Source organism: Astatotilapia calliptera, chromosome 18 (genome assembly GCF_900246225.1).
Source record: "Astatotilapia calliptera chromosome 18, fAstCal1.2, whole genome shotgun sequence".
In the NCBI taxonomy this organism is placed as follows: domain Eukaryota; kingdom Metazoa; phylum Chordata; class Actinopteri; order Cichliformes; family Cichlidae; genus Astatotilapia; species Astatotilapia calliptera.
In genome coordinates, this window is record NC_039319.1 from 26,629,438 (window position 1) to 26,655,933 (window position 26,496).

Consider the following 26,496-nt stretch of genomic DNA (forward strand, 5'->3'; position numbering starts at 1 on the left):
TGTAAATTACTTTTATCATGCCTGCTTTTTTTTTTTTTTTTTTTTTTTTTTTTAAATTAATGGTTGTAACTAAGGAAAGGAACTTCTAGTCAGACATTAATCAGCTGCTATTTTAGGGTCCATTAATATATCACCATTAGCACACAGGCACTGCCTGCTTCTGTTTAGTTTATACAGCAAACGACACAGAAATTTTTATTTTTTATTTTTTTTAAATTGCCAAGGAGTGTCTTAATTTGTGATAAACGTACTGCAACAGCTCAAAGATAAGATTTTGTCCACTGTAGTTCACCACCATGCAACAATTGATTACCCTACCTTCATAAACTACTGATAGTGTATAGCCCACACCCTTTCCTTGGGTTGAATATGGCCTTTATGAAACTGAGGGGGGTTGTGGGCTTTTTTGTTTGTTTGTTTTAACGTTTAAATGTGTTCCATGAGGTAAAATAGACAACATGCTCGTGGTAAGTGTAACATTTGTTCAAATTTGCATATTTCCCTGAAACACTGGAAAGAAAATGAAAGCTTGACTATCGGAGTGAGTTTCCGAGAGAAAAATCCTGTATTAGTGATGATAATTAGAGTAATAATAAATAAAAAATATAAAAACACTAAATGTGACAAAGGGTGACAGCGGGACAGTGCGGGATCTGTGAATAACTTGAAGGGGATCTAGGCAGGTATGGCAGGATGACATCTATATGATTTACTTTTATTTTACTCAGAAGAAACTTGGCTTGAAGGAAGGGGGCAGAGACCAAACATGAGAGAGAGAATGACCTGAGAGGGCCCAATAAAAAGTCAAGGATTATTTTGAATTATAGATCATGCAAAGCCGCTTTAGTGGAATCCGCTTCTATGTAAATATAGTCTGAAATCTTTATGATCGTTCCACGTTAACCTTTGTGTCCTGTTTGGATCACATTTGAGTTGTTTTGACACACAAGGTTTCCTCACTACTGCTTGGAAAGTGCTAGTAGTTTGTAGACTAGCTGGTAATGTTGATAATAAATGTGGGCTTTCTATCATTTAACAATGAAGACAGCGGCTAATGAGAGGGTTATACATGGGTGTCTATTAAATCCCAACACTTTTTCCTTTTAATAGAATTTATTTTAAATCCTTTCTTGTATGTTTTTATGTTTTAAACGGGGCATGAAATTGTGTGAAAATGGATGTTATTCACAGAAAAATGAGTGTTATAAATCCTAGAAAATCCACCCTGTATTCTCTCTGAAACTTAAATTAATCATCCATTCATTTATGTCAGACTATTTATACATTCTAAGAAATCTGTAGGTCAGATTTACGGGTCAGCACTGAGGGAGTGTCTGTGAAGGAGTTCTTGGCCAATACTGTGAAAGCATGAAGTATGAACAGTATGTAAAGGTTAAACACCTTCCTAACTCGTCACCACGAGGACAGAAAGAAAAACAAATATCAGGCTTAAATAGGTCTGAAAAATCTATTTCTCTTGATATTGTTGCTGGGCTCTTTTTCACACATGCACACTGCCATCTTTGACCTACAGCACCTCTACCTTTTGCCCCATAGCCTCAGGACCATAATGTCATTGCAGTAAATGCAAATAGTCTGCAAACAAAGTCAAAGTCACCACAAACCAGTGCAAATACCGAACCACAGCAGCAATAAAAACCTAGACTCAAGGCATTTTATAGTTAAAAACCCCACCTTTATTTTATATGTATGAGGAACAGATTTTCATTTAAAATGAAACCTTCCTGATATGATCGTCTCAGTGCGTCAGTTCCATCGTGTCATTAGGAAAATAGTCAAAGATCAGGCTGATGACTAGAGACCAGAAGTTCACCTTTCTTTCTGACGTCATAAGCAGCCAGGTTTGAAGACAATTAAACCACACCCCATTAAATTACATAAGCATTGCTGCACTGCCCATCTGTGGGAGGTTACCCAGAGCCATGCAGCACTGTCGTGATGAAGCTTTTACAAGGCTTTCCATTCTTAACTGTGACTGGTTAGCAGGGAATTCCTTATCAGAGCTGAACGGGCTGACGCCTGTGAGCAATCAGCCAAGTATACTGTCATGACTTTAAACCCATGAAACTTTAATAGCGATTTCCTGATGATTTAAGGAACAACTTCTGACTGTCAGGAAAGATTAGCCTCTTGAAGACCCAGCACAGCCACAATGGTGGACTCCCCACACCCTGTTGCGTACAATAGGGCTTAATTGATAACAAGAATGCTGATAATAACACTGTTGTGGCAGAAATCTGATCCCTCTCTAGTCTAATCTCATATTTACATCTTTATTGCAGCAGCAGGGAGATGCTCAGCTGTGTCTCCTACAATTTACACAGGCAGGGTCCAAAGTCTCAATAAACATCCATCCAATATGATCCTGGTAAATCCACCACCAAGGACATTTATGTAAAATCTCCTTTAATAAATGTATTATCTTCTTATTTAACTTCTTATTTAAACAACATGACCTGCATGACCACGCTGATGCACGATTTGTTGATTTCAGCAGGTTGTGCATTTTAAGATTTGGTCCTGTACAGTAGTAGTAGTGGATGTAACCTGATATAAGCTTCAGTAGGAATACTGCAAGTTCAAGGTGAAAAACATTTGGATGGGCTCCCCTAAATTGCCCAGAAAGACACACATCACTCCACTGTGACAAGTTCCTTATTCACTTCTGAGTAAGCGATCCATTTCTCTTCCTCCTCTTACAGTCAGTCCAAAGTCAAAGCGTCATAAAACCTCTGTCACTCATAGGCACGCTGAGTTTTATCCTTCCTCATACGGAGACGGATTCTATAAGACGCAAAGACGAGGAACGAGACGGGAATTAATGAAGATCCCACACCAAAGGATCATCGGGTAGACCGTTTTCATTTTAACGGTGACATTAACAGTGCTCTGTGATTTGTTTTACCGCTGCACACCTTGAGCGCTGACATTGAACACAACAGTTCAGATTAAAAAAGCCAAAAGAAACCCTTTAAATCGTCAGTACTTTGGTAATTGCAACTCATTGTATGGATTTCTTTTTCTTTTTCTCTCCAGGGACTAGAAATAAAAGAAACTTGTGATGTTGAGAAAGGTAAGGCTGAAACAAACTCGAGATAATAACTTTGGAGATGTGAGTTTTATTGAGAGAACTGCCGCCCCACCGAGTGTCACTTTGTGTTCCCGTAAACTGAAACCTAGTCCCGTGTCCCTGAAGGACAACGTGAAATCTTTCTGTCTTTTGCTTTCAGGGGGAATGGGTTTGGGTGGACTCGAGCATAGGGGTGCCCATTGGAGCAAGGGTCAAAGTAACACCGTCGGGTCAGCGGTTGCTGGTGGACGATGAGGGAAAGGTAAACAGTGCTTTTGCACTCTCACAGGGTAAAAGTCAAACATCCCAAAACGGCAACAGTTGGTGTTATGTTGCTGAGTGTATTCCCGTTTTCACCCTTCCTCAGGAGCGCAGGTTGTCACCGGAGCAGGAAGCCTCCCTCAAGATCATGCACCCTACATCGGTGGAGGGGGTGGACGACATGATCAAACTCGGGGACATGACGGAGGCCGGTCTCCTCAGGAACCTCCTGCTCAGACACAGACAAGGCATCATCTATGTGAGCAACACACTGAAGGAAAAAATGATTTTTGTCGCCAGTGTTCCTACATGCTTTGGACGCTTGTACTTTAAGTCAAGTATCTTTATCTTTACTGTCATTGTATAAACATGACACAGCAAAGCGTCTCCCAGAGCCAAATATAGAAAAAATATATTACAAGACAGAGAAGACAGTTGCTGAGGATAAAAAGCAGATTAAAAGTAAAATGGATTTGGTTCATTCAACTCAATTTTCAAAATATCTACACATCATGAGGCCAGCGCGCTGTGAATGACCTGATATAGACACTTAACGCTTTTGCCCAAAGACAGCAGGGATCTGCAAACCTGATTTGGATAAGTGGTTAAGAACAATTGGATGGCCTGATAATGGATTATAGGAAATATTCCTTTAATTTGTAACGGTTCGTTTCTCCCAGAACACCTTAAAACATCTTCCCTTGATGTTTGATTCCAGCCTCACATGAGCTGTTCAGCTTTCTCTCGCTGGGATTTCTTTCTTTTAATCAACTTTGATTCAATTGTGGCAAATCAGAACAATAGAACATTTTAAATCTCCAGGCAGACTCCAAATTTGCACAAACTTCACTGTCGAACATTTAATTTTCACTATCTTTTACTAGCGACAGTACATTTTTTATTCAAGAGTTAAAAAAAAAAAACATTTACTGAGTCGCAAATAAAAACACAGACACTGTAACATTTATCATTTTACAGGTCCGGTGGACAAACTTTCGAAATGTTCATACTCTTACCTTTTTATTTAGTGTCTGACATAATGAGATGGATATGAATAGACATAAGTAGCAGATATAAGTAAGCATTCTAATAACTTTAATAACTGCTCTGTTTTTAGCCGTGATTGAAAATAGCATTGGATCATTTGACAAGAGCAACATTAAGTATCTTGTCACTCCACACACAGGATGTACCCTTAACATCATTTTGGTTAAATTTTCAATTCAGTTCAATTCAGTTTATTTATATTGCACCAAATCACAACAACAGCCTCAAGACACTTTATTTTGTAAGGTAAAGACCCTACAATAATACACAGAAAACAGAGAAAGCCCCCAACAATCAGATGACCCCCATAAGCAAACACTTTGAAAGTGGGAAGGAAAAACTCTCAGATTCAGGGAGATGTTGTGGAATAGAGCCAGAGATTAATAATAACTATTGACTGTTTATAAACACGTAGTAAGTGGAGAAAGTTGAAGGAGATTCTTTTCTAATGCAACATTTCTATGATTGTGTAGACCTACACGGGCTCGGTGCTGGTGGCCGTGAATCCATACAAAGATTTTCCAATATACACAGAAGAGCAGGTAAGGATATGCGCAGCTGATGACTTCACTGTAATATCGCAGTGATCTACTTCACACGCGTACCCTCCTTTTTGTCTCCAGGTGAGGTTATACCATAAGCGAAAACTGGGAGAGCTCCCGCCCCACATCTTTTCCATCGCTGAGGCCTGTTACTTTAACATGACTCGCCATCAAAAAAACCAGTGCTGCATCATCAGGTCAGCGTCTGTTATATCACTGAGGATCTTTAATATCTGAATTTGATTCTTTACAACTGCTCATTGATTTGATCCATCTCTGTAAGTGGGGAGTCTGGAGCAGGGAAGACCGAGAGCACTAAACTGATCCTGCAGTACCTGGCAGCCGTCAGCGGTGAGCTCTCTGAGCAGCGGATTGAGAAGCAGATCCTGGAGTCCAACCCGATTCTAGAAGGTAGAAAACACCAGCCAAAGAGTGCACAGTCATTATTAAATGTTGTCTTTATGGCATGGATGAACAACAACAACTTTTTTTTTCTTTTTGCATTTCAGCTTTTGGAAACGCTAAAACAATCCGCAATGACAACTCCAGCCGCTTTGGGAAATATTTGGAAATCTTCTTCAACAAGGATGGAGTGATTGAGGGTGCACGCGTGGAGCAGTATCTTCTGGAAAAGTCTCGTGTCTGTCGTCAGGTGAGTAAGCTCTGTTAAGACAACCTTTGTTATCTCTCCACGGGGCGGGAATGTGCGGTAAACCAGTAAAAACACAACACGCTACGTCTGAAGAGTTTGTTTCAGTCGATGTGCTGTTGTTGGCTTAATCTCGTGTGCTGCTGTTGCCATTGTCACTATCAGTACCATCAACAAGAGGAGTGAAGCTAAAGTAAACATGTTCCCACCCAGCCCGCATAAAAACTTGCGTGAGTTTATCATTTTGTAACACTAATGATTAATTTTTTCCTCTGCAACCTCAGGCTCTGGAGGAGCGAAATTACCACATATTTTATTGCCTGCTGGCAGGAATCTCAGCAGAGGAGAAAAAACGCCTGAGCCTCGGGAATGCCAAGGAATACAAATTCCTTACCAAGGTATTGCAATAAGGAAGGCTGTGACTGCCCGCATTGCTGGTGAAGTTATTGTGATGTCGTGTAATTTATGGAAAAAATTCTGCTAGTTCATTGCCCAGACTGTCCTGTAGTTTTAAAGGTTTTATTAATTCACAGCAAGTTTTCTTTTTCTTTTTTGTAAAAAACAAAACAAAACAGACATTTCTACACTAGATAGTAGAAAAATAAGAAATTGTATGTCATGTAATCTATTAGTCATTTACTTTAGTGTGTAGTATAAATTGCAGTATTGTTAATTATTAATTGGCAAAGCTGTAAAACTTATGAAAATACAATGAAAAGTTTTAAATCTACGCACCCCTTCACATTTTCCAAAGCTGTCCTGTGGGCCAGATTGGAGTCTTTGCAAGGCCTGTTCTGGCCCCGAGGCCTTATGTTTGACACCCCTGCTTTCTCCTAGCTATTCTAAATCTTGTCTCTCACTCTTCAGGGCAATTGCATTGCTTGTGGAGGACGAGACGATGCCAAAGACTACAGTCGTATTAATTCCGCCCTAAAAACGCTGAATTTCTCAGGAAAAGACTGTCATGAAATCTTCAAGCTCCTGGCGGCCGTACTACACCTGGGAAACGTCTGCTTTGAGGGTGAGGATACAGAGTTAGAAACTATGTAAAGATTTTAGCCTGCACATAATGGAGCTTAGTTTATCTTTAAAATCATTTCCCTATCAGATTTCAGCAGAACAGCTATTCAAGTGTTGCCTAACGTTTAATCAAACATATCTCCATTCCTAATTTTATCAATGCTAGATTTTGATTCAGTGCCAAAAAACAAGCATATAATAAATAAGAGCATCAGTAGGCCTGATGATACCTATGGCAGATTGCAGTCTGTTCAGATCTATTATTAAATGAGTGAACGGATTTAATGTTCCATAAACAGGCAGCTAGTTATACAACAGTGAAACTGAATAGCAGTGAGCACCTGAATAAGACTAAATCATTTCTACACTTTGAATTTGTCAATGAAATTTTTTTTTTTTTTTTAAATGGAGAAGTTGATTTATTGGTTTATTGGTTTGGCTCATGTCACCGTTTCCCAAACAAAGTTGAGAGATAGTGTCATGATTTTTTACATATAACTTTGGCAGCACGGTGGTTAGCACTGTTGCCGCACAGCAAGAAGGTCCTAAGTTCTATTCCACCATCAGGCCGGGGTCTTTCTGTGTGGAGTTTGCATGTGTTTGCGTTGATTCTCCCCGGGTACTCCGGCTTCCTCCCACCGTCCAAAGACATGCAGTTTGTGGGGATAGGTTAATTGGATAATCCAAATTACCACTAGGTGTGAATGTGAGTGTGAATGGTTGTCTGTCCCATTGTGTTAGCCCTGCGACAGACTGGCGACCTGTCCGGGGTGTACCCCGCCTCTTGGCCTATGACAGCTGGGATAGGCTCCAGCGACCCTGAAAAGGATAAGCGGAAGCGAATGGATGGTTAGAACTTTGGAACAGCTGTTTTGGAATGAATGAAAGTTTCTTTGTTTCACTGACACCAGAGAACCAAAAGAATATTAATTTCACCATCAGCTTTTGGTCCCTAGATGCATCTGTTGGATTTGTGCATTAGCATTATTTTATGTTCCAAGCTAGATACATTTGTGACTTGTACTTGTGTAGTTGGAAGTGGTTTGGTTAAATCTCCTGACTGGTTGTAATATCTTTTAAAACTCACACTGACCTCATTTCACAGGATTACTCCTTACAGCTGTTATTGTGCTGTTTGTGTCTTATGTGTGAATTTGTGTTTCCATTAGCCAACACTCAAAATAACCTGGAAGCCAGTGAAGTCAGCAAATCAGAACATTTCAATGTGGCGGCATCACTACTGGAGGTGGGTCTCCTTCTCTATTAGCAGGTAAGATCTACTTTGCTATTAAATAGCACTAGTAAAGGTTTTTTTTTCTGTTTCTTGTGCTTAAAGGTGGAGAAGCCCACCCTGGCGACCAATCTGACTCATCGATCCTTTAAGACCAACCGCGAAATGGTGACTAAACCTCTGAGCTGTGAACAGGCAGCTGACTGCAGAGACGCCTTTGTGAAGGTAATGAGGGAGAGCCAGCAATTTTAAATCACTGCTTCCTTATTGGTTCCTGGCTTAGGATGAAAGAAACCTGGGCCCTGTAAATGCTGCACGCTGTACTTTATGAGGAAGCGTTCCAGTTTCACTGTGATAGAGCAGATGGTTTCCAACCTTTGACTGGTGCTTACAGCGTTGCTACAGTTACTCGGCATGTTTTAGAAAACTCTCGTCTTACTTTTCCTTGATGAGCTTCAGTGTAGATTGACTGATTTCTTATGATTGTAAGGTACAAGACGTGTAAAAATCCACACGCATCGTCACCAACATGTGGGTCAGGTGCAGAGCTCAAAAGAAACAATTAAATATAGAAAAGAATAAACAGTTTGCGTGTTTCAGAACTCCACTAAAATGTAACTCTGCTGGGTTTCTGTTCTCTCAGGCGATCTACAATAAGCTGTTCATATGGATTGTTAAGAAAATCAACAGTGTCATCTACAAGAAGCTGACCAGCAACTCCAAATCAGCCTACCTGTCCGTCGGCCTGCTTGACATCTTTGGCTTCGAGAACTTCAACACTAACAGGTCAGGAGGGTTTTTTTCTGTTATTCCTGTTTTGTACTTCATCAGATATTTTTTTCATTTTGACTTTTCATCTTGAATTAAGTTTAGTTTATGTTAGTTTAGTTTTTATTGTTGTTATAAATTTTTATTAGTTTCAGTGTTGGTTTTACTCTTTATAGCTATTATTGTAGTTAGGGCGTATGCCAAAAGCAAGGTTTTACAAAATCAGTACTGACATTGCAATTTAAGAAACAAAAAAAAATTGATAGCAGGTGACTCACAGGCTCATAAACTTCCAAAGTCTCAATAAACATTTTTGTCAAAGCCTTAATAGACAAGTTATGATAACAAGAATATATTTTTTATTTTCACAAAATCATTTCAGTTTGATTTTTTCTAAACTCTAGTTTATCTTTTTAATTTAGTTAACTAAAAAGTCTAGCACTCTTTTTCACTTTAGCATTGTTCAGCTACAATAACCTTAGCCTGAACTGTTGATGCAAAGCAGCATAGATTAGATATTTAAGGAAACAAGCAGCTGAACCCAATAAAGTACATAATAAAGTGGCCTGTGAGTGTACATTACCAGTATCTTCATTTTTATCCATTCGATTAGTTGAGTCAAACGTATTTCTCAGATATCTTTAAGCTTTCACAGCCGTTGCACTGCCGCCCTGACATATTTATGAAACATTAGACGATCAGACATTTCGTGGTATACTAAGGCATCTAATTTTCACAGTTATCACTATTTACAAGCCATCGTTTATTTTACAGTTTTGAGCAGCTTTGCATTAACTTTGCCAACGAGAAGCTGCAGCAGTTCTTCGTGGCCCACATCTTCAAGCTCGAGCAGAAGGAGTACATGAAGCAGGGCGTCATGTGGGATAACATCAACTTTAGCGACAATCAGAAGATTCTCGACCTTCTAGCTGGAATGCAATGTAATGTGCTGGCTCTTGTTGATGAAGAGAGCCACTTTCCAAAGGTATGCTTCTGCTGAGGTTTCTTATTTAAGGTTCTGCCCTGCTGCAGAAGCTTTTTTATTCAAAAGAATCACTTGGTTGGCCTTAGGGTACAGACGCTACGATGCTAGAGAAGTTGAACCAGCACCACAAAGGACACAAGAACTACATCGCCTCCAGGAGTGAACGTGACACAAACTTTGGGATTTGTCACTTCGCTGGCCTGGTTCAGTACGACTCCAATGGTAGGCAAGCAAACAGCAAATATTAAAACCTCAGCCAACGCAAGGTGCTCATGAGCGCAGTAATACTTTGTTGTTGCCTTTTTTCTCCTTCCTCAGGTTTCTTGGAAAAGAACAGGGATGCTGTCAGTTCGGACATCATTAAGATGCTTGACATGTCTGCCAATAAGCTACTGCGTGACATATTTGAGTCTGAACTGTCAACCAATGGGATTAAGGCTGTTAAAAATAAAAAGTTCATCATGACCCCAAGCAACTCTCTGCGGGTATGAAAGGATAAAGTCATGTCTGATCCTTGGGCAAACTGCAATAAATGTTCCTGTGTCATTTAGTTTCATAACGCTGCCAATGTTTATTTGATCAGGTGTATCAAGGACTTCATTTTTGAGTTTTTCCTTCTGTCACATGTCATCCTCACAGGGATTGGCTGACACTCGCAAACAAGTGCCGACACTGAGCGGCCAATTCCGGCAGTCTCTGGACTCCCTAATGAAGGCTCTGTCTGCCTGCCAGCCTTTCTTCATCCGCTGTTTCAAACCCAACAATGGCAAGCAATCTGAGGTGAATGTGCAACTGCTTCTGCCGCCATGGCAACACCATACAGTTGCTGTGTAAACTGAGCAATCATGTATGCTAAGAAAGGGAAATGAGGGGGAAGCTTGTGACAAACTAGTGTATTTCAGCAAACTGTTTGCTGAAATTAAGACATTTCCTTTAAATCCTGTCATTTCCCGAAATAATAAGGATGTTGCTGTGTTTTTTGTTTTGTTTTGCTTTGTTATGTTTACTGCCACCATTTGCAATAGAGCTCATTCTGTTTTGTGCCATAAACCAACGGAGCCAATTTCCTGTTAAATATCACCTGATATCACAGAGAGTAAAGTACAATGCTGCGCTAGTATCTGTTGAGCTTTTCTCACCCTTTGGATTTAGACTAGAAGTCACGAAAAGTTCACACATTCTGAACTCCCTGACCAATATTGTGGCAAAGCGTTGTTAGTCCACAGTGCCACGTGTCACAGTTCTCCTGTGAAATCCAAGCACCTGCTGGCAGGACTGGCACTTACTTGGTGATCGTGGTCCACACAGGACCACTTCAAATTCAAATGGGTCATTAAGTCTCAAATCAGCAAATGCTTTGTACATTTTCTGCTTGACCTTCCCTAATTTACCTAAAATTCTAATGAGCCAAAGTTTGAGCATATGTAAGGATTGCTATGAAAAAAGCACTGAATTTTCCAGGGTTTTATCTTCAATAGATTTTTAGATATTCATGTTCAAAAATTACCACATATTTCAAAGTGTGAAAAAAATATCCGGTGGGTCGACGGGCCATTTTTCAAAAAAATAGATCTTGAAAAGTATTTGAGCAAAAAATTTCACAGCAATCATCATATATGTTCAAACTCGGGACCATAAAAAATGTTAAAATAAAATTTGAAAACATTTTTGAGATGGAATACCTCAGAGGTATTTTACTTTTCTTCCAGCCTCTCTGAGGTTAATAGCTGTTGTAAAAAAATAAAACAGTGAGAATAAACATTGGGTAGATTTGAAATTTGATAGAATCAAAATCTGGCACACGGATATATTCACATGTGCCAAATTCGGCTTGGATGATCATTTGATTGGGTACACACTCAAATCAAGCTTAGAGTAATGAACTGCTGACATTTACTGTAGATGTGGAAATCACCCCATAGTCCAGCCTGAAAAATAAAAAGGTTGGATAGTTGTTGTGTTAAGAGAATATTCATCACCACTTTAATTTGTTCTCTTCTAGGTGTTTGACAGAGAGCTGTGTATGCGTCAGCTGAGATACTCCGGCATGATCGACACCATCCGTATTCGGAAGCTGGGATTTCCCATTCGACACACGTTCGACGACTTCTTAAAGCGCTACAGGGTGCTCCTGAAGACGACCGTCTGCAACCCCAATACCGTTAAGTCATGATGCATCCTGTTTTTGGAACCCAAGATGTGAAAATGAGTCTTTTATTGGGTTCTCTCATCAGTTCTTAACTGATATATTCTTTACTGTCTCTCCAGGAGTCTGCTTTGGCCTGTTGTAAAGCCATCTGTGAGGCGGTGATCGAAAGGGAGGGCGAATGGAAAATAGGCAATACCAAAGTTTTCCTAAAGGTGCTGAAAACTTCTAACCATGTTGTATTGTAGCTTTTTCTCAAGGCACAAGATGGTAAATGGCCTGTATTTGTATAGCACTTTACTAGTCCCTAAGGACCCCAAAGTGCTTTACACATTCAGTCATCCACACATTCACACACTGGTGATGGCAAGCTACATTGTAACCACAGCTACAATGTAGCCTGGGGCGCACTGACAGAGGCGAGGCTGCCGGACACTGGCGCCACCGGTTCCTCTGACCACCACCAGTAGGCAATGGGTGAAGTGTCTTACCCAAGGACACAACGACCAAGACTGTCCGAGTCGGGACTCGAACCGGCAACCTTCCGATTACAAGACAAACTGCAAACTCTTGAGCCACGATTGCCCCTTAGATGATTGTGGCCATGACATAGTGAAACACTAAATCAAAGAGACATTACATCTCTCTTGAATGATTGCAGAAAATGAATCTACATTAATGTGGATTCACATTAATGTGGATTCATTTTTGAAATATGATTAACAATTGAAGTTTTCTTCAATATCAGAAAGTCTTTTAAAAGAAATTCTCTTTATTTCAGGATGTTCACGATTCTATTCTTGAAAAGCGGCGGGAACAAGAGCTCAGCAGGGTAGCTTTGGTGATCCAGAGAGTCATGCTTGGACAGAGAGACAGGTGCAGGATATCCTACACATTCATATCCAGTGCAGAGGGGACACATAAGAGGAAAGGACTGCACATATGAAGGCTTAAAAATACACCTTTTTAATAACTTAAGTTCTTTGCTTCAAATCTCTTTTAGAAAGTCTTTTCTGAGGAAGCGTTCGGCAGCCGTGGTGCTACAGCGGTCCTGGAGAGCCTACATGAAAACAAAGGTTCAATAACTTTTTATAGAAGTCAGAGCTTGTAGCTGCCTTGATGTTTAGGGAGGACTCACCTCAGGTTTGCTTCCCTCTTTCGGTCTGACCAGGTTCAGCGCGGCTTTGAGCGGCTGGCAGCACTAATCCGTAGCCGGAAACTCCAGGCAAAGTACCAAAAGCAGCGAGAAGCAGCAGTCGTCATACAAGCACAGGCATGTACTCTCATGTAGGAACTGTTTAGTGCAATATGTTACAAGTAGTTGTTTTTTATTGTTTGGAATATTGGAAAATATCGCTGTATTTGATCAAATTTTAAGCATTTTATAGTGAAATTAGGATATTTTATCAAATCTTATCAAAATCTACGTTACATATCGGTTGTTGTGTATTTAATTAATTACTGATATTTTTGTTATTTCTTAAATAATTTGCTTTAAATTGCACTGATTGATCGGGTTTAGGTACGAGGCTATGTGGCGAGGAAGGACTTGAAGAAAAAGAGAGAGGCAGTCACACGGCTGCAGGCGCAAAGGCGAGGAGTGCTGGCCAGAAGGGAAGTTGAGTCCATGATGAACACGGTGAGTGCTCAGCATCTTGGAAGGTAAAGTTGCACAAGTTGCACTCTGAAAAGGAGCCTACTTTCAAACCTTTTTGTCTCTTTTGTCTCGAAGGCTTTAGTTTTAAAACAGCTGGAGGAGGTCTCACAGATACTGGACAATGAAACCAAGTCAGAGTCAGAGCACGATTCAGACGACGAAGATCTTCCCGTCACGCCTTCAGTCAATGTAGCAGACGAAGAAACTTCAGAATCTGAGGTTAGCTGATTCTAATTCTGTCATGTTAACATGTCCTACTTTTTCTTCATTGAGTGTGTGCGTTTAAGATCTGGTATAAATTCTCTTTTCCCTCCAAAGACGAGTCACAGCAGTCCAGAGCCTGTAAAGATAATCTCTGAGCTCTTGGAGCCAGAGTTGATAGTCACCCCACCATCAAACTCGATATCCCCGACCCCTTCGGTGGATGAAGATAAGGAGGAGGAGACCGATGACTTTGAGGACGACGGTGATGAGTTTTCATTCTACAGGTTCAGCCAGCGTTACTTCCAGGACAGCGCCAGCCACACGCACATACCCTACCGACTCAAGAAGTCTCTTCTGCATCACGACGATGAGGGTGACACACTGGTGAGAAGTCAGACGGGAACGAGTCACAGCCGTATCACTATTAACCCAAGAGATTTCTCTCCTCACAAACAGTTTCTCATTCCTCTCCTCACCTCCAGGCATGTCTGACTATATGGTGGATCATTTTGCGCTTCATGGGGGATATACCAGAACCCAAATCCTCAGATGCCATATCAGTGGCATCAAGCAACACGCCCCAGGCTCCACCCAGCAGGCAGGGCAGGAGGCTGAGCAACTTGGTGGGACTGGACCAGGTAAACTATTACATATATCTTATTATTACACTGAAAAAAAAAAACAATCTAACTATTTAACCTCTAGTAATGATGTCATTCTCGGACAGAAAATACTGAGGAAGAACAAGAAAAAGTTTGACAGAAGAGCCTCTTCTATCCCCGAGGAGGTGATTATAATACTCTTCATTCTGTCTTTTTTTTCTGTCACTGGTTCATAACACAAACTCTGTGGCAATTGTTATTATTATCACTGTTATTTGTATTATTGTCATCGTAACCAGCCAGAAAACTTGACAGGAGAAGAGGATGTTATGATTGGAGAGGGTACCACGCTGCAAAGGCCACTTTCAGACTTGGAAAAAATTCACATCATCATCGGCTATGCTCTGTCAAAACACGGCATATGGTAAATGCTGCCTTACAAGTATTTTGAAGAATGAACAATATGATATATCTGTAAATAACTGTAGGTAAATGTGTGTAAGTAATTTTAAGTAGTGTGAAATTGTATGCTAATTTTGCAGAAAAACAATAATTTCCTCATCTTACTAGACGGGCTATAGTTTTTGGGCTGTGGGCCGTATTTACTTGGATGTGTGATGAAAGGTTTCTCCCACTGAAAACGAGTCAACTTTCTGGGATTTACACAGGCTGCCTAAAATTACTTAGACATCAATTAAAATTACATATGCAGTACTTAAATGTAAGTATTTGTAGATAAATATGATTACATTGTCATTTCGATTATAATAACTACAATTCCATTTAATTACAGGGAACTGTGGTTATGGGCTGTATTTTAAGATGTTACCTACTTTTTTCATTTTTTTGGTTCTCTCTCTGTGCAGGGATGAGATCTATTGTCAGATCTGTAAACAGCTGTTGAAAAACAATGACAGGAGGAATCGTATGCAAGGGTGGATTCTCCTCTCCATCTGTCTGGGGATTTTCCCTCCAACAGACCTCTTTAGGAAGGTCAGTCTACATGAAGTCATTTTATTAATCCTGCCTCAAACTTCATGTTAATCCTTGTCATGCCACTTTAGTTGAATTTAGCCGAGGTATTATCGTGTTGCTTACTGTGTCCTGTTCTGTGCTTCACAGTATTTAGAGAACTTTCTCCGCAGAGGGCCATATGACTACAGGGGGTATTGCATTGAGCGCCTGAAACGTATCGTAGCCAATGGACCAAGAAAAGAGTTGCCCTGCTGGATAGAGCTACAGGTAAAAAGCAGAAGGTGCTCCAATATGGTGCTGAGGTCACTGTTTATTTAGTTTTAACTTTTGGCCAGCAGCAGCAAAATTTGAATTGTGGTTGGAAACAACTGGTTTTTTTCTTCTTTCTTACCCTGCACTGAAAGGCTGCCAGGACCAGGAAACCCATTGATACGACTGTGGCAATACAGGATGGTCGAAATATTGAAATACAACTGAACTCGTCCTCCACATCTGAGGAAGTCTGCCAAGATGTGGCCAATGACATCGGTCTCAAAGACACCTACGGATTCTCCCTGTACATTAGGCTCTATGACAAGGTCAGTGAAAGCTTCTGATTCTACATCAAGGCTTGGGTACTCTGTATCTTCTGACTGTAGGTTCTGACTAGTCCAGTGCAGAAAGAATTGCAGTTTGCCACACTCATTCAAACTCTGCTGACTTCTCGTCACCAGATGTGGTCTCTGGGGAACTCTGGGGCACACGTGCTAGATGCAATATCTCAGTGTGAGGAAGAGATGAGGAGGCAAGGCAGACTGGAGAAGGATACCCCATGGTCGCTGTCCCTCCGCAAGGAACTGTTCACACCCTGGCACGAAAGTAAACTAGATGAAGTCAGCACAGATCTTATCTACAGGCAGATCATCAAAGGAATCAAGGCAGGAGAGTACGTTGCTGATAAGGTAAGGCTTTTTCTTTTTTCCTGAAATATTACGGAAAACAGTGTGTAATAATAATAATAATAATACATTTTATTTACAGTCACCGCTCATGACACTCAGGCTATTAAGTTCCAAAATCGCAGTATGCACATCTACTTTTCTGGTGTATTTTCATCTTATGTACAAAATAAAGCACAAAAGGGGCACTAATTGTTGCTGGGCCAACGCTTAAAAGACCTTAAATATAAAAAAGCCTCCAAGGCACTCCCCTTTCAAAATAAAATAAAAATGCCTTCATTTTCATGGCAAGGTTTTGTAAAGGACTGCAGTCTCTTCCAGTGATAAGCTAGCTGCCTTATCACGTAAAACAGTTAAAGCCAGTAAAACTGCTGCAGTCTGAGAAGTAACTCATGAATAATTATTTTAATATCCTTCTTTAATCAGGATTTATATTGTAACAATAGAACAACTGACAAACCCACAGAAACCTCTCATTCAATCTTGCAGCTCCTGTAAGCCTTATAAGACATCTTAGCTTGGCTTTAGCTTAGCTAACGTTTAAGCAAATGGCAGACAGAAGAAGAAAGTGAACAACTAGCTTGGATACATGGTGGGATGTATGTAACGGCCAAAGAGTTGGAAAAATATAACGACTAGGAAAGTGAAAGCCGATGTTAATTTAAATGGAATAGCTGACTGCTTACATTGCTTTGTGGCTGTCAGACGCACCCATACGGAAAAGAAATAGTAAAAACTTATATGTGATTACTCATGAAAGTGGCCACTTTCGCATTACTTTCATACATTGTTTTAGTAAGTATCCAAAACATACAAGTTTCATTATATAATTTTTCAAGGGATCTTATATCTGTTTTCACTCTTATATGCTTTTCATACAAGTTTCACACAAGGCAGATACAAACTTTATAAGATTTATATATATCTTTTCCATATGGGCATAGACGGGCAACCATTTCCTACTAGCTTAGCCTGAAATTTGTAGATGTTTGTTCACGGCTAGTTTCTATTGCCTGTGTCTCACTAAAGAACAAGGAAGGATTTGGAAAACAAGAAAATCTATCAGTAAAGTTTTATTTATTTATTTTTTTCATCCATTGTGTTTTTAGAGTAAATGCAATAATTGTGATTCTTAAATGAACAAATTAAGAGTAAGAAACTAGATAACTGTAAATGTAAAATTTACTATACTGTGGTGCTAAACAGTATATCAGCAGGCATTTTGTAGTTTTCAAATATTTTGCAGCTCAAATAAGTTACTTAGTGAGGTCAACTATTTCTTATTTGTCCACTTTTTATTCTACTATAAATTTTATCATGATGTTCTCCAAACATTTTGTCAACTGTATCTAATAAAGTTGTACTTTATCTACTCAGGATGATGATTATATCCAGCTGGCAATAATGCACTATTACATCATGTTTGGCTCCGAGTATAGCGTTGAGAACGTCACCAAAGTGGTTAATGAGTGCATCACCACCCAGCTTATTGAAAGCAAGTCTAAAACAAGATGGACCCAGTTCATCAGCTCAGCACACAAAGAGGTAAATCAGTCTATTTTATGTATGGTCAGCATGGATTGTTTTAAAACATAACGCCTCATAAAGGCACCCTCACAATCGTCGTTACCTCATGTAGGGTCCTTATGTCAGTGGGAGGCAAAACTCGGATGAGGTAAAAGGAGAACTGGTGGACATCGCACGCAAGAAGTGGGCAATCCACTTTTCAAAGTTTTTTGAAGTCACAATGATGTCAGGTGAGTCTGCGCACAGCTTTTTTCACACAGAGGCTGGGATATACAATCCTTTTACAAGTGAATGTTGCCGTGTTACACATTTGTATTGCAAACTTTACTTCTGCTAACTAGCATTTATGAATTCCAATTCACTACTTAAAATCTGCAACACCATATCTGTCCACAGGACCACCTTTGCCCAAAAGCAGATTTATTGTGGCTATAAACTGGACTGGCATCTTCTTCATGGACGAGAGAAATAGGCAACTTCATGAAATTCCTTACATAGCAGTTAGGAAAGTCCAGGAGAAGAGGTACGGTCTCACATTTTTATGTCTGTGTGTATGTAAATTTGCTCTATTTACTTTCTTAAAAAGATTTTTAAATTGTGCCTTTAAAAGAATCTAATAAAACTGACACTGATGATTATGACCCATTTAGTGACAGTGCCCAGACCATTAGCTTGATCACGATCACAGGAGAGTATGTCCTGAAGTCTCCTGAAGCTGAGAAAATTGTAACACTGATAGAGAACAATGTGGAAGGGCTGAGACAGCGCTCAGTGTTTGCAACCGCTCAGCAGGACTCTAGCAAATCAGGTAAGAGTCTACAGCATGTTCAGTATCCATAAATACAGTCACGCACACCAAAACACTCACGTCTGTCTGTCTCTGTACGCTTCTGCAGATGACCCGCTGTTTCTGGTTTGTAAGCGAGGTGACCTCCTGCAAGTAGACAAAGAAAAAAGTGCCCCTAATGAGAGCTGTTTCATCGCCACCAACAAGCGCACTGGCAGCTCTGGTGCAGTCTATAAGAAAATATTGCTGTTCCTGCCAACTCTTACCGAGCCGACTAGTGAAATGCTGGTAAAGTTGACTTTACCTTACATGTTGAGTAGTTATGACTAGTTTATCAGAGCTCAGGTATAGGCAAATCACTGATTTCATTTTTAATGGTGTTTTAATGGTAAAGACTTTACTAAAGAACAGAAAATCTTTACAGACATGAAGATTTTTCATCGTGCGCTTCTAAGTCTATGCAGTGAGAGATGCACAAGTTCTGTTAGTTCACATCACATAACGCCCTCTTGTAGTTTATCTGGCAAATTGCTTCTGACCCTTCAGGAACAACTCAATCCAAAGCAGGATAAGAGGAGAGCTTCACTAGTTCTTAACCCCGTTCAAGGAGAAGAAACAGTGGCCCCTGTCTCTTTGAAAGAGTTTGCCCTTGAGAATTTCAGGTAATACTGAGGCTCTTGTATTTTTAGCTAAACGCCACTTCTCAAAAATGTGGCATTCATGTTTGACTCTTCATTTGGCAAATCGAACAGCACTCGTGCAGATGATATTTAAGCTCTTTGTCCCTCGCAGATCTGTGAGTGGCGGTCGGCAAGGATACAAAGGAGGCAACAGAGAGAAACTGTGGGTCATTTCCAGAGAGCCTCTCAAGCAACCACTCCTGAAGGTGCTGGTCAACAACTCTGAGCTCAGCAACCTGGCCTGCAGTGCCTTCACTGATATCCTTTTAAAAAACACATGAACTGGTACCTGCATTTATGGATTGCTGAGATGTTTTCTTATGACTAAACCACAGTTTAACTAGCATCCATACTGTTGGTTCACATAGGCAGATATTTGAAAGTATGGTACCAAATTCTTCAGCAGTTTGTCTGTAATCTAAAGAGGAAAGAGCCATGTCTAATTTTAATGTCGTTTGAGTGAGTCCTTAACGTTAGCCTCTACCCATCCTGAAGTACATGGGCGACTACCCCATCAAACATGTCCGCAGTCCCGTAGAGTTGACCGACCAGATCTTTGGTCCAGCCACAAAGCATGAAGAACTGCGCGATGAAATTTACTGCCAGATCATGAGACAGATGACCGCCAACAGCAACAGGTTCTCCAGTGTGCTTCACTGTGTCGGAAAGACACCAAAACAATAATCACAAAAAATCCATTTCCATCATATCGTTTTCTCTTTCTTCCCCTCACTTCAGTTTGAGTATGGAGCGTGGGTGGCAGCTGATGTGGCTGTGTTCAGGCTTGTTCCCGCCCAGCTGGGATTTATTGAAACACACACAGTGCTTCCTGGAGTCGCGGCCCAGATACCCACTGGCTGCTCTTTGCCTGGAGAGGCTGCAGGAGATCTGCAGGTCAGCCTGGCGATACGAACACTATTTAGAAACAAAAATCCTGAGAAGATTAGAATTACTGATTATTTTGATACTTCAAAATGTGGTTGTCCGTATTTTAGAAATAGCATTGCTTTAAAACTGGTATTAAATTGTGATGAAAATCTAACTGACAGAATCTACTCTCTGGTAAATGCTGGCCCCCAAAATTACCACAATGCACACTTTAGAAACCACAAAAAAGTTTATCAGCTGAGTTTACTGAGTTTAATTTTTTTTTTTTAAAAACATATCCACGGTATTGTAACTTAGTGATCTGAAATTCCACATAAATATATTTTTGTGTGTGTAACTTCATTTGTTTTGTATACTCAGTAAGAAGCCCAGGAATCTTCCTCCCCATTTCGTAGAAGTGGACGCTATCCAACAGAACAGCCCTAAGATCTTCCAGAAAGTCCACTTCCCAGATGATACAACTGATGTAAGAACCTGCATTCAATCAATTTTTGGATTTAATGATAATTTTAAAAAATGCAATCATTTGCACAACTCATAAATCCCTATTTTATTCACAATAGAACATGAAATCATGTTGAATGTTTAAACTTGAATGTTTACCCCTTTGACGCATAGTGGTCACTACAGTGGACAACTATCCAAATGCTGTTTTCTTGAGTTTGTGTCAGTGTTGATGATATACTTGCACATAAACCACTACATTGGACACTGATGTGTCCATACCCTGCCACCTACTGGTCGTTTAATATTACTATAGATGTATGATGTGTTTCATTGTAATTATTGTTATTTAACCCTTTCATGCATGAATTATGACAACCTTGATCATGATTTTTTCTTAAGCATTGTTATTCATCTTTTCAAGCCTAAAGATGAATAAAAAATCCTGATCGAGGTTGTCATAATTCTGCATGAAAGGGTTAAATTTTGCTATTTGATGAAATATATTCAGTCATTTTGATTTGGATCGAAGCAACATAGCTCAAAAAAATTGGCAAAGGCTAGAAAACCTAAAAAGAAACCTTTGCAGGAATATTATTGCACTGTCTAGGTTATGTGGCAATAGATCAATAACATGACTGGGTATAAAAAGAACATCTTAGAGGGGCGGAGCTTCTCAGAAGTAAAGCTGAGAGGTTCACCATCTGCAAAACATTGCATTTGCAAATTGTGGGAAATTTTCAGCATATTATTCCTGAATGTAAAACTGGGAAGACCAAATATCCCATGTTCCAGATATGCTGCCTTCTTTTTCTTTGGGATAAAGCTCTCTTAAAATGGACTAAGGCAAAAAAAAAAAAAAGCCTGGATCTCTGATGCCACAGGGAATTGGCAGCTTGCATATCTGAAAAGAAACGACCAATGCAGGTTTTAGAGCAACATATGCTCCCATCCAGATGACGTGTCGTCCAAGGAAGTCTGTGCATATTTCGGCAAGACAATGTAAAATTGCATACTGAAGCTTTTACAACAGGATTGCTTAGTAGTAGAGGAGTCCAGGTGCTGAACTACCTGATGTCCAGACCTTTTACAAATTAAAAACATTTGGCTCATCAATGCTGTGACACATTTAACATAGTGTCACAGGTTTCTTGGCATTGGAGTTGTATTAACCATAAGAGAGAGATTAAGAATCAGTTTTGCCATTAAATGTCGATTTAATGTTATCATGATTTCTTGTCCTTGCTGTGGCGCAGATAGTCGAGGTGACATCAACAACCACAATTGGAGACATGTGCATCAGCATCGCCTCTCAGCTCATTCTGTACTCACCTGAAGGATACGGCCTGTACCTGAAAACACTAACCAAGGTGGTGTTGCCTAACACTGTCAGTTCAGTGTTTTCGATCAGACATTAGCTTGCACAGTGATCTGATAGAAAAGACAAAAATGCTATGCACAATATCACAATACAGTCCATATGTAACAAATACATCTTTTTCCTTTATGTGACGAAGCTTTTTTGGTTTCAATTCTTAGACGGTGAGCATGGAGGAGGATAAATATTTCTTTGACAGTCTAAAGATAACCTCAGACGTCCCCAAAAAAAGAAAAAAGGGGAAAGAAGGTAATGGAGTAAACCAACTGCGGTCACTTTTTTTTTATGCATGTCTTTGCCTTGACAGATCTAATCAGTGTAAATCTCACTTTTTTTAGTCACTCAGACCAATTTACCTTCCTTGGTGCTCTTTAAGAGGAAGCTCTGGTTCAATGTGAACCCGGGGAAAGATGTGAAAGCAGATCTCACTTTCCATTTCCCACAGGTATCTATATTACAACCACTCTCTTTATTCACTGAGATTCTTTTCATGTTTAAGATGAATAATTGTCACGATATCTTACCTCGAATTTGCTTCTTTGCAGGAACGATCGAAGTACCTGCGGGGATACCACGACTGCACCAAAGAAGACATGATTACCCTGGGTGGGCTCCTATTCAGAGTCAAAGTAGAATCAGACATGTCACAGTTCGTCATGATCCCCAAAATGTTGAAGGACCTGGTTCCTGCTGACCAGCAAAAGATCATGTCCCCTGATGAATGGAAGAAGGTAAAGAACAAATTGTACAGAAGCACCCCCCAAATGGTCTATTTCATGTCTCAGAAGATGGGATTGGAGCTCCGGTGTAAGGCTATTTTATGCTTTATTGTTTTTCTTGCAGCACATCATCTCCTCATACAAGCAGCAGAGTGGCATCACAGTGGACGAAGCCAAAATCGACTTCCTAAAAATCATTTCAAGTTGGCCAACCTTTGGCTGTACCTTCTTTGAAGTTAAAGTGAGTTAGCTGGAGTAAGTGACAGACACACTGGCCCGCAAGAATTTGAGGAAACTGATGTTACGTTGTTTCATTTGCAGCAAACATGTGAATCTAGCTACCCAGCTATACTTCTGATCGGCATCAATAAGCAAGGGGTTCGCTTAGTAGACCCAGAAACAAAGGTATGTTCAATAAAAAGCACAATATATTTATATTTTTACAGTAGCCTAAGGTCATTTGTGCTTATTTGCAAATAACATTGCATTACTTGAAACTCTTTTAGGACACAATGATAATGCACGAGTTCAGCCGCATCACAGAATATTTCAGCAAAGGCAACTCCTTCCAGATGACCATCGGCACCATGTTCAGGGGCATCACCTTTGTCTGTGAAACCCCAAATGTGAGTGACGGGCTTTGAATGTATTTTGATGCATGACAAAACACAGAATTTCCTTTAGAATGAATGCCAATAAATGTTAAGGAGAATAAAATATGATGTGAAAGATTTGCACAAAAAGAATCATTCTTTTCTTTTTCAGGCCCACACGATCGAAGACCTCCTCAGATCCTACGTCAGCATGTATGAAAAGGCAAGGCAGGCCCCCCTTAATCACAGGAAGAGCATATTTTCTTAAGGTTTCACTGGCAGAAGTATAGACTTAACCTTTGTGGATTATATGTACTCCTGCCCAATGTCTCTATAGGAATGTATTTGTATCCTTAAAAATACAAACTCATCAATTTGTACATTTAGATTTTAGCATTTACAATTCTTTCTAATGAACAAGCATTCAAACTGTAATATTTCCATTGTTATCGCCTTAAATGCAGTAAAATTCTGTTTTGTGAAGAAACGGTTGCATGTCCACGACTTCCTCTGACATTCATGTAACTGTCATGGCATTAAACTATGACGTCCAACTGTGTCCTATTCCTACAATGATTAACATTTAACAGTAAATTTTGCAATTCACAAAACACTGATTACATTTCCCTGCTGCTTCTTATGTCTTGCATTTTAAAACACAGCTTTTTTTAGCGCACATTCCCATCAGTTTCAAAATAAAACATTTTTAAAAACCCACTTTTCACCAAGAAATATGTGCACTTGCATTAAAACGCAGCTCCCTTTTCACAAACAGGAACCCTTGTGCATGGAAGTATTTTCCATTTTCATTAATACGTTTAGGATATGTGAAATTCATGTTAACAAACTGTTAATCTTCACATGCTTTGTAGTGTTTTATGCAACAAACCAGAACATTATAATAAGCCTGTGGCCTAAAATAGACCAGATTGTTGTTAAGGGAGGGAAAAAACTAACTGATAAACTATTCTTTACTGATCGAGACATTCAGTCCTTGCTAGGTCTTAAAGTTAGGTCAGTATGGTTAGGTAATAATGACATATTATACTGTGTCATTATTATTACTATTATTATTTAACAAAAAGCTAAATGCAGAAGCAGTGCATGAAAAACTATGACAGCCTGTGACTCAGTAACTTGTATAACAACACTACCAATAACTTAATAACCCAAAGTAATCGTATTCCATATTATTTTATCAGTTTTTCACATCACTGTAGAGGAACTTTGCTTCACTCTTTTTTTAAAGCATTACTTCAGCTCAGTAAAGTTTTCAAGCAGTCATTTATGCACACCTCAGAGTCCCGCCACAACATTTCAATCAGGCTGAGGTCTGCACTTCGACTGGGCCATTGCTACACCTTAATTCTTTTCTTTCTTCGGTGGTTCTGTGGTAGATTTGCTGCTATACTTGGGATCATTGTCCTGCTGCGTGACCCAGTTTTGGCTAAGCTTTAGATGTCGGACATAAGGCCACACATCTGACTCTAGAATACTTTGGTATACAGATGAGCTCATGATGTAAAGCCCAAATCATCACCCCTCCTCCACCGTGCATCACAGTTGGTATGAGGTGTTTTCTACAGAGGTGCCAGCACTTTCTGAGGAATCAAGTACATTTTATTAGCAGCACTTAGCTGCTACTTACCCTCTTAATTCCTATAAAAGCAGTAAGGGTGTGCTTAGTGTTTCCACACACTGCATTTTGGCTTATTTAATGTTAAATAAATAATAACTCATTATAATAATGTTGTGTGATGTTGTTCATTTGAGATTGTATTATAGAGTAAACTTTATTCATATGATTCTACTATTACTTTTTTACTATTTCTAATGTCTCTTGAATCTGTAGTTAAACTAATCATTTTAGTCCATGAGGTATGGTCATCTTCATACGATGCGAGATTTGAAAGTTTTTCCCTTTTCAGAAGGATTCTTGATTGTCTTGTAAATATTCTGATGAGCATATTTGTTACTACTTTTAGCCTTATTGAGTAGTCGCCTACAGTATGCTACATAACTGCAGATGCATATATTTACTAATACTATATTTCAATATTTTCAATACATAGGTACATTAATTTTTATTCCAAGTCTACCTGCTTTTTTATTACTGGATTGATTCATATATCATAAAATGATATAAGGAAAGAAGGATGTTGGCATGGACTGCATCCTAAATTGTCTTACTTTTATCTGGACTTTGAACGTGTATCAAGGTATTTTAAATGTTTCTTTATTTTCTTATAATTGATCGAGTTTTTCTATGCTTGAAAATAATTGAAATACTTTAAACAGAAAATTGTTTGTTTTATATTTTTTTATTTTTAACCGTTGAACTGTTGGATGCCAGAGCTGTTATAAAAAGTCATACCTTTGCAACTGTGCGGCTACTTCTTTTCCGCTTCACTTCCTCTGCTTTGTCAAACTTTTCTTATTTTCTGAAAGGCCATTATTGTTGCAGGCCTTAGCTGTGTGCAGTATAGGCAAGCCGGAGGCAGTTTGTAAAATGTCAGCCAACACTCCCGGTTTTCCATCAGGCATTTGATGCTCCTGGAATGTCGTGGCTGCTTCTTGAATATCAGCTTGCCGTCAGCCCTTTCCTCATAACACAACTCCAGTTTCATACCTGGAATTACATCATAACGGCTGAGTGACTCTGTGTGTGTGTACATACATAGTGTAGCGTAATGTAGTACACTGCTTATACAACCTCCTGATTGCCTGTCAAGACGATTGCTCTGTTACCATGGAAACCATGTGACAAAAAAAAAAATCAGGTTACCATGGGCAGGTGCATATGAGGTGCAGTATGATCATTTGTGGCTCCGTCTGTTGCCTGATGCAATATGACTGCAAGGGGAAGCTGGGTTTGACAGACACAAAATCCGTTTTGCGGTGTGTTTACTATCACTTTGAATGTTTATCTGAACCCGTAAGATTAAAAACACTAAAAATATTAGGGATTAGGAAGCTTCCCCGCACAGTCGTTGACTCCCAGCTGCACATGTCGAGGTTACATAAATGTATTAGACAGGAATCCGAGGGAGATGTAGGCCAGACAGTTAAATGTTAGAGAGTTTTGTGTGTGTGTGCTGCCTTACAACACAGCAAAGGCATTTTGATGCACTGCACCAATTTTGGAACAAAAGACCTTATAGCCCAGACCACATCACTATCCTCCCACCACCTGCACCCCCCCATACCTTCCTTCCCTCCTCCTCCCCGCAACTTTTAGTTCAAGACTGAAACAACAGTATATCAAGACCACAGCCCTGCCTACTGTAACACATTTACTCAGTCATCACACAGACCCACACGCTCACTCCCTGCTGCCTAATTAAACTGGCACACTGTACGTACT

The 26,496-nt window shown here is 39.7% G+C and overlaps 1 protein-coding gene and 1 long non-coding RNA gene across 4 annotated transcripts; one reads left to right on the plus strand and one right to left on the minus strand.

Annotated features, from left to right (window-relative positions):
• The first annotated feature begins 46 nt into the window (after positions 1-46).
• Positions 47-24,661, plus strand: LOC113010024 (unconventional myosin-VIIa-like). 3 transcript variants are annotated; one of them, XM_026148798.1, is made up of 50 exons: positions 47-2,871; positions 3,058-3,094; positions 3,252-3,353; positions 3,459-3,611; positions 4,873-4,941; positions 5,023-5,138; positions 5,225-5,352; positions 5,451-5,593; positions 5,875-5,988; positions 6,458-6,611; positions 7,780-7,856; positions 7,947-8,066; positions 8,485-8,627; positions 9,384-9,594; positions 9,681-9,816; positions 9,913-10,079; positions 10,234-10,374; positions 11,597-11,755; positions 11,863-11,955; positions 12,522-12,616; positions 12,744-12,816; positions 12,912-13,013; positions 13,263-13,379; positions 13,473-13,616; positions 13,716-13,985; positions 14,084-14,239; positions 14,329-14,388; positions 14,503-14,627; positions 15,070-15,196; positions 15,326-15,445; positions 15,583-15,756; positions 15,892-16,119; positions 17,494-17,661; positions 17,756-17,873; positions 18,040-18,166; positions 18,294-18,451; positions 18,540-18,718; positions 18,977-19,092; positions 19,223-19,368; positions 19,595-19,748; positions 19,849-20,004; positions 20,359-20,464; positions 21,699-21,812; positions 21,982-22,069; positions 22,159-22,265; positions 22,366-22,551; positions 22,664-22,780; positions 22,861-22,944; positions 23,046-23,165; positions 23,305-24,661. In XM_026148798.1, exons 2-50 carry the CDS (start codon positions 3,083-3,085, stop codon positions 23,398-23,400), a joined length of 6,369 nt encoding a protein of 2,122 aa, XP_026004583.1. In that variant the 5' UTR covers positions 47-2,871; positions 3,058-3,082; the 3' UTR covers positions 23,401-24,661. The 3 variants fall into 3 exon arrangements, with proteins under 3 accessions (XP_026004583.1, XP_026004581.1, XP_026004582.1); XM_026148796.1 differs by having other exon boundaries at positions 3,252-3,611; XM_026148797.1 differs by lacking the exon at positions 47-2,871 and having other exon boundaries at positions 2,985-3,094; positions 3,252-3,611.
• On the minus strand, positions 3,520-26,302 carry LOC113010027 (uncharacterized). The gene is made up of 4 exons (XR_003270275.1): positions 25,507-26,302; positions 18,512-18,577; positions 5,277-5,345; positions 3,520-3,581 (listed from the first exon to the last, which is right to left on the minus strand). It is a non-coding gene; the product is annotated as an uncharacterized LOC113010027 (long non-coding RNA).
• Positions 26,303-26,496: the final 194 nt, after the last annotated feature.

Excerpts from the sequence above, each read along its gene's own strand:
- LOC113010024 (XM_026148796.1), top strand. Across the intron at positions 11,756-11,862 it reads CCGTCTGCAACCCCAATACC|GAGTCTGCTTTGGCCTGTTG; the intron begins GTTAAGTCATGA and ends CTGTCTCTCCAG. Across the intron at positions 22,070-22,158 it reads AAGAAAAAAGGGGAAAGAAG|TCACTCAGACCAATTTACCT; the intron begins GTAATGGAGTAA and ends CACTTTTTTTAG.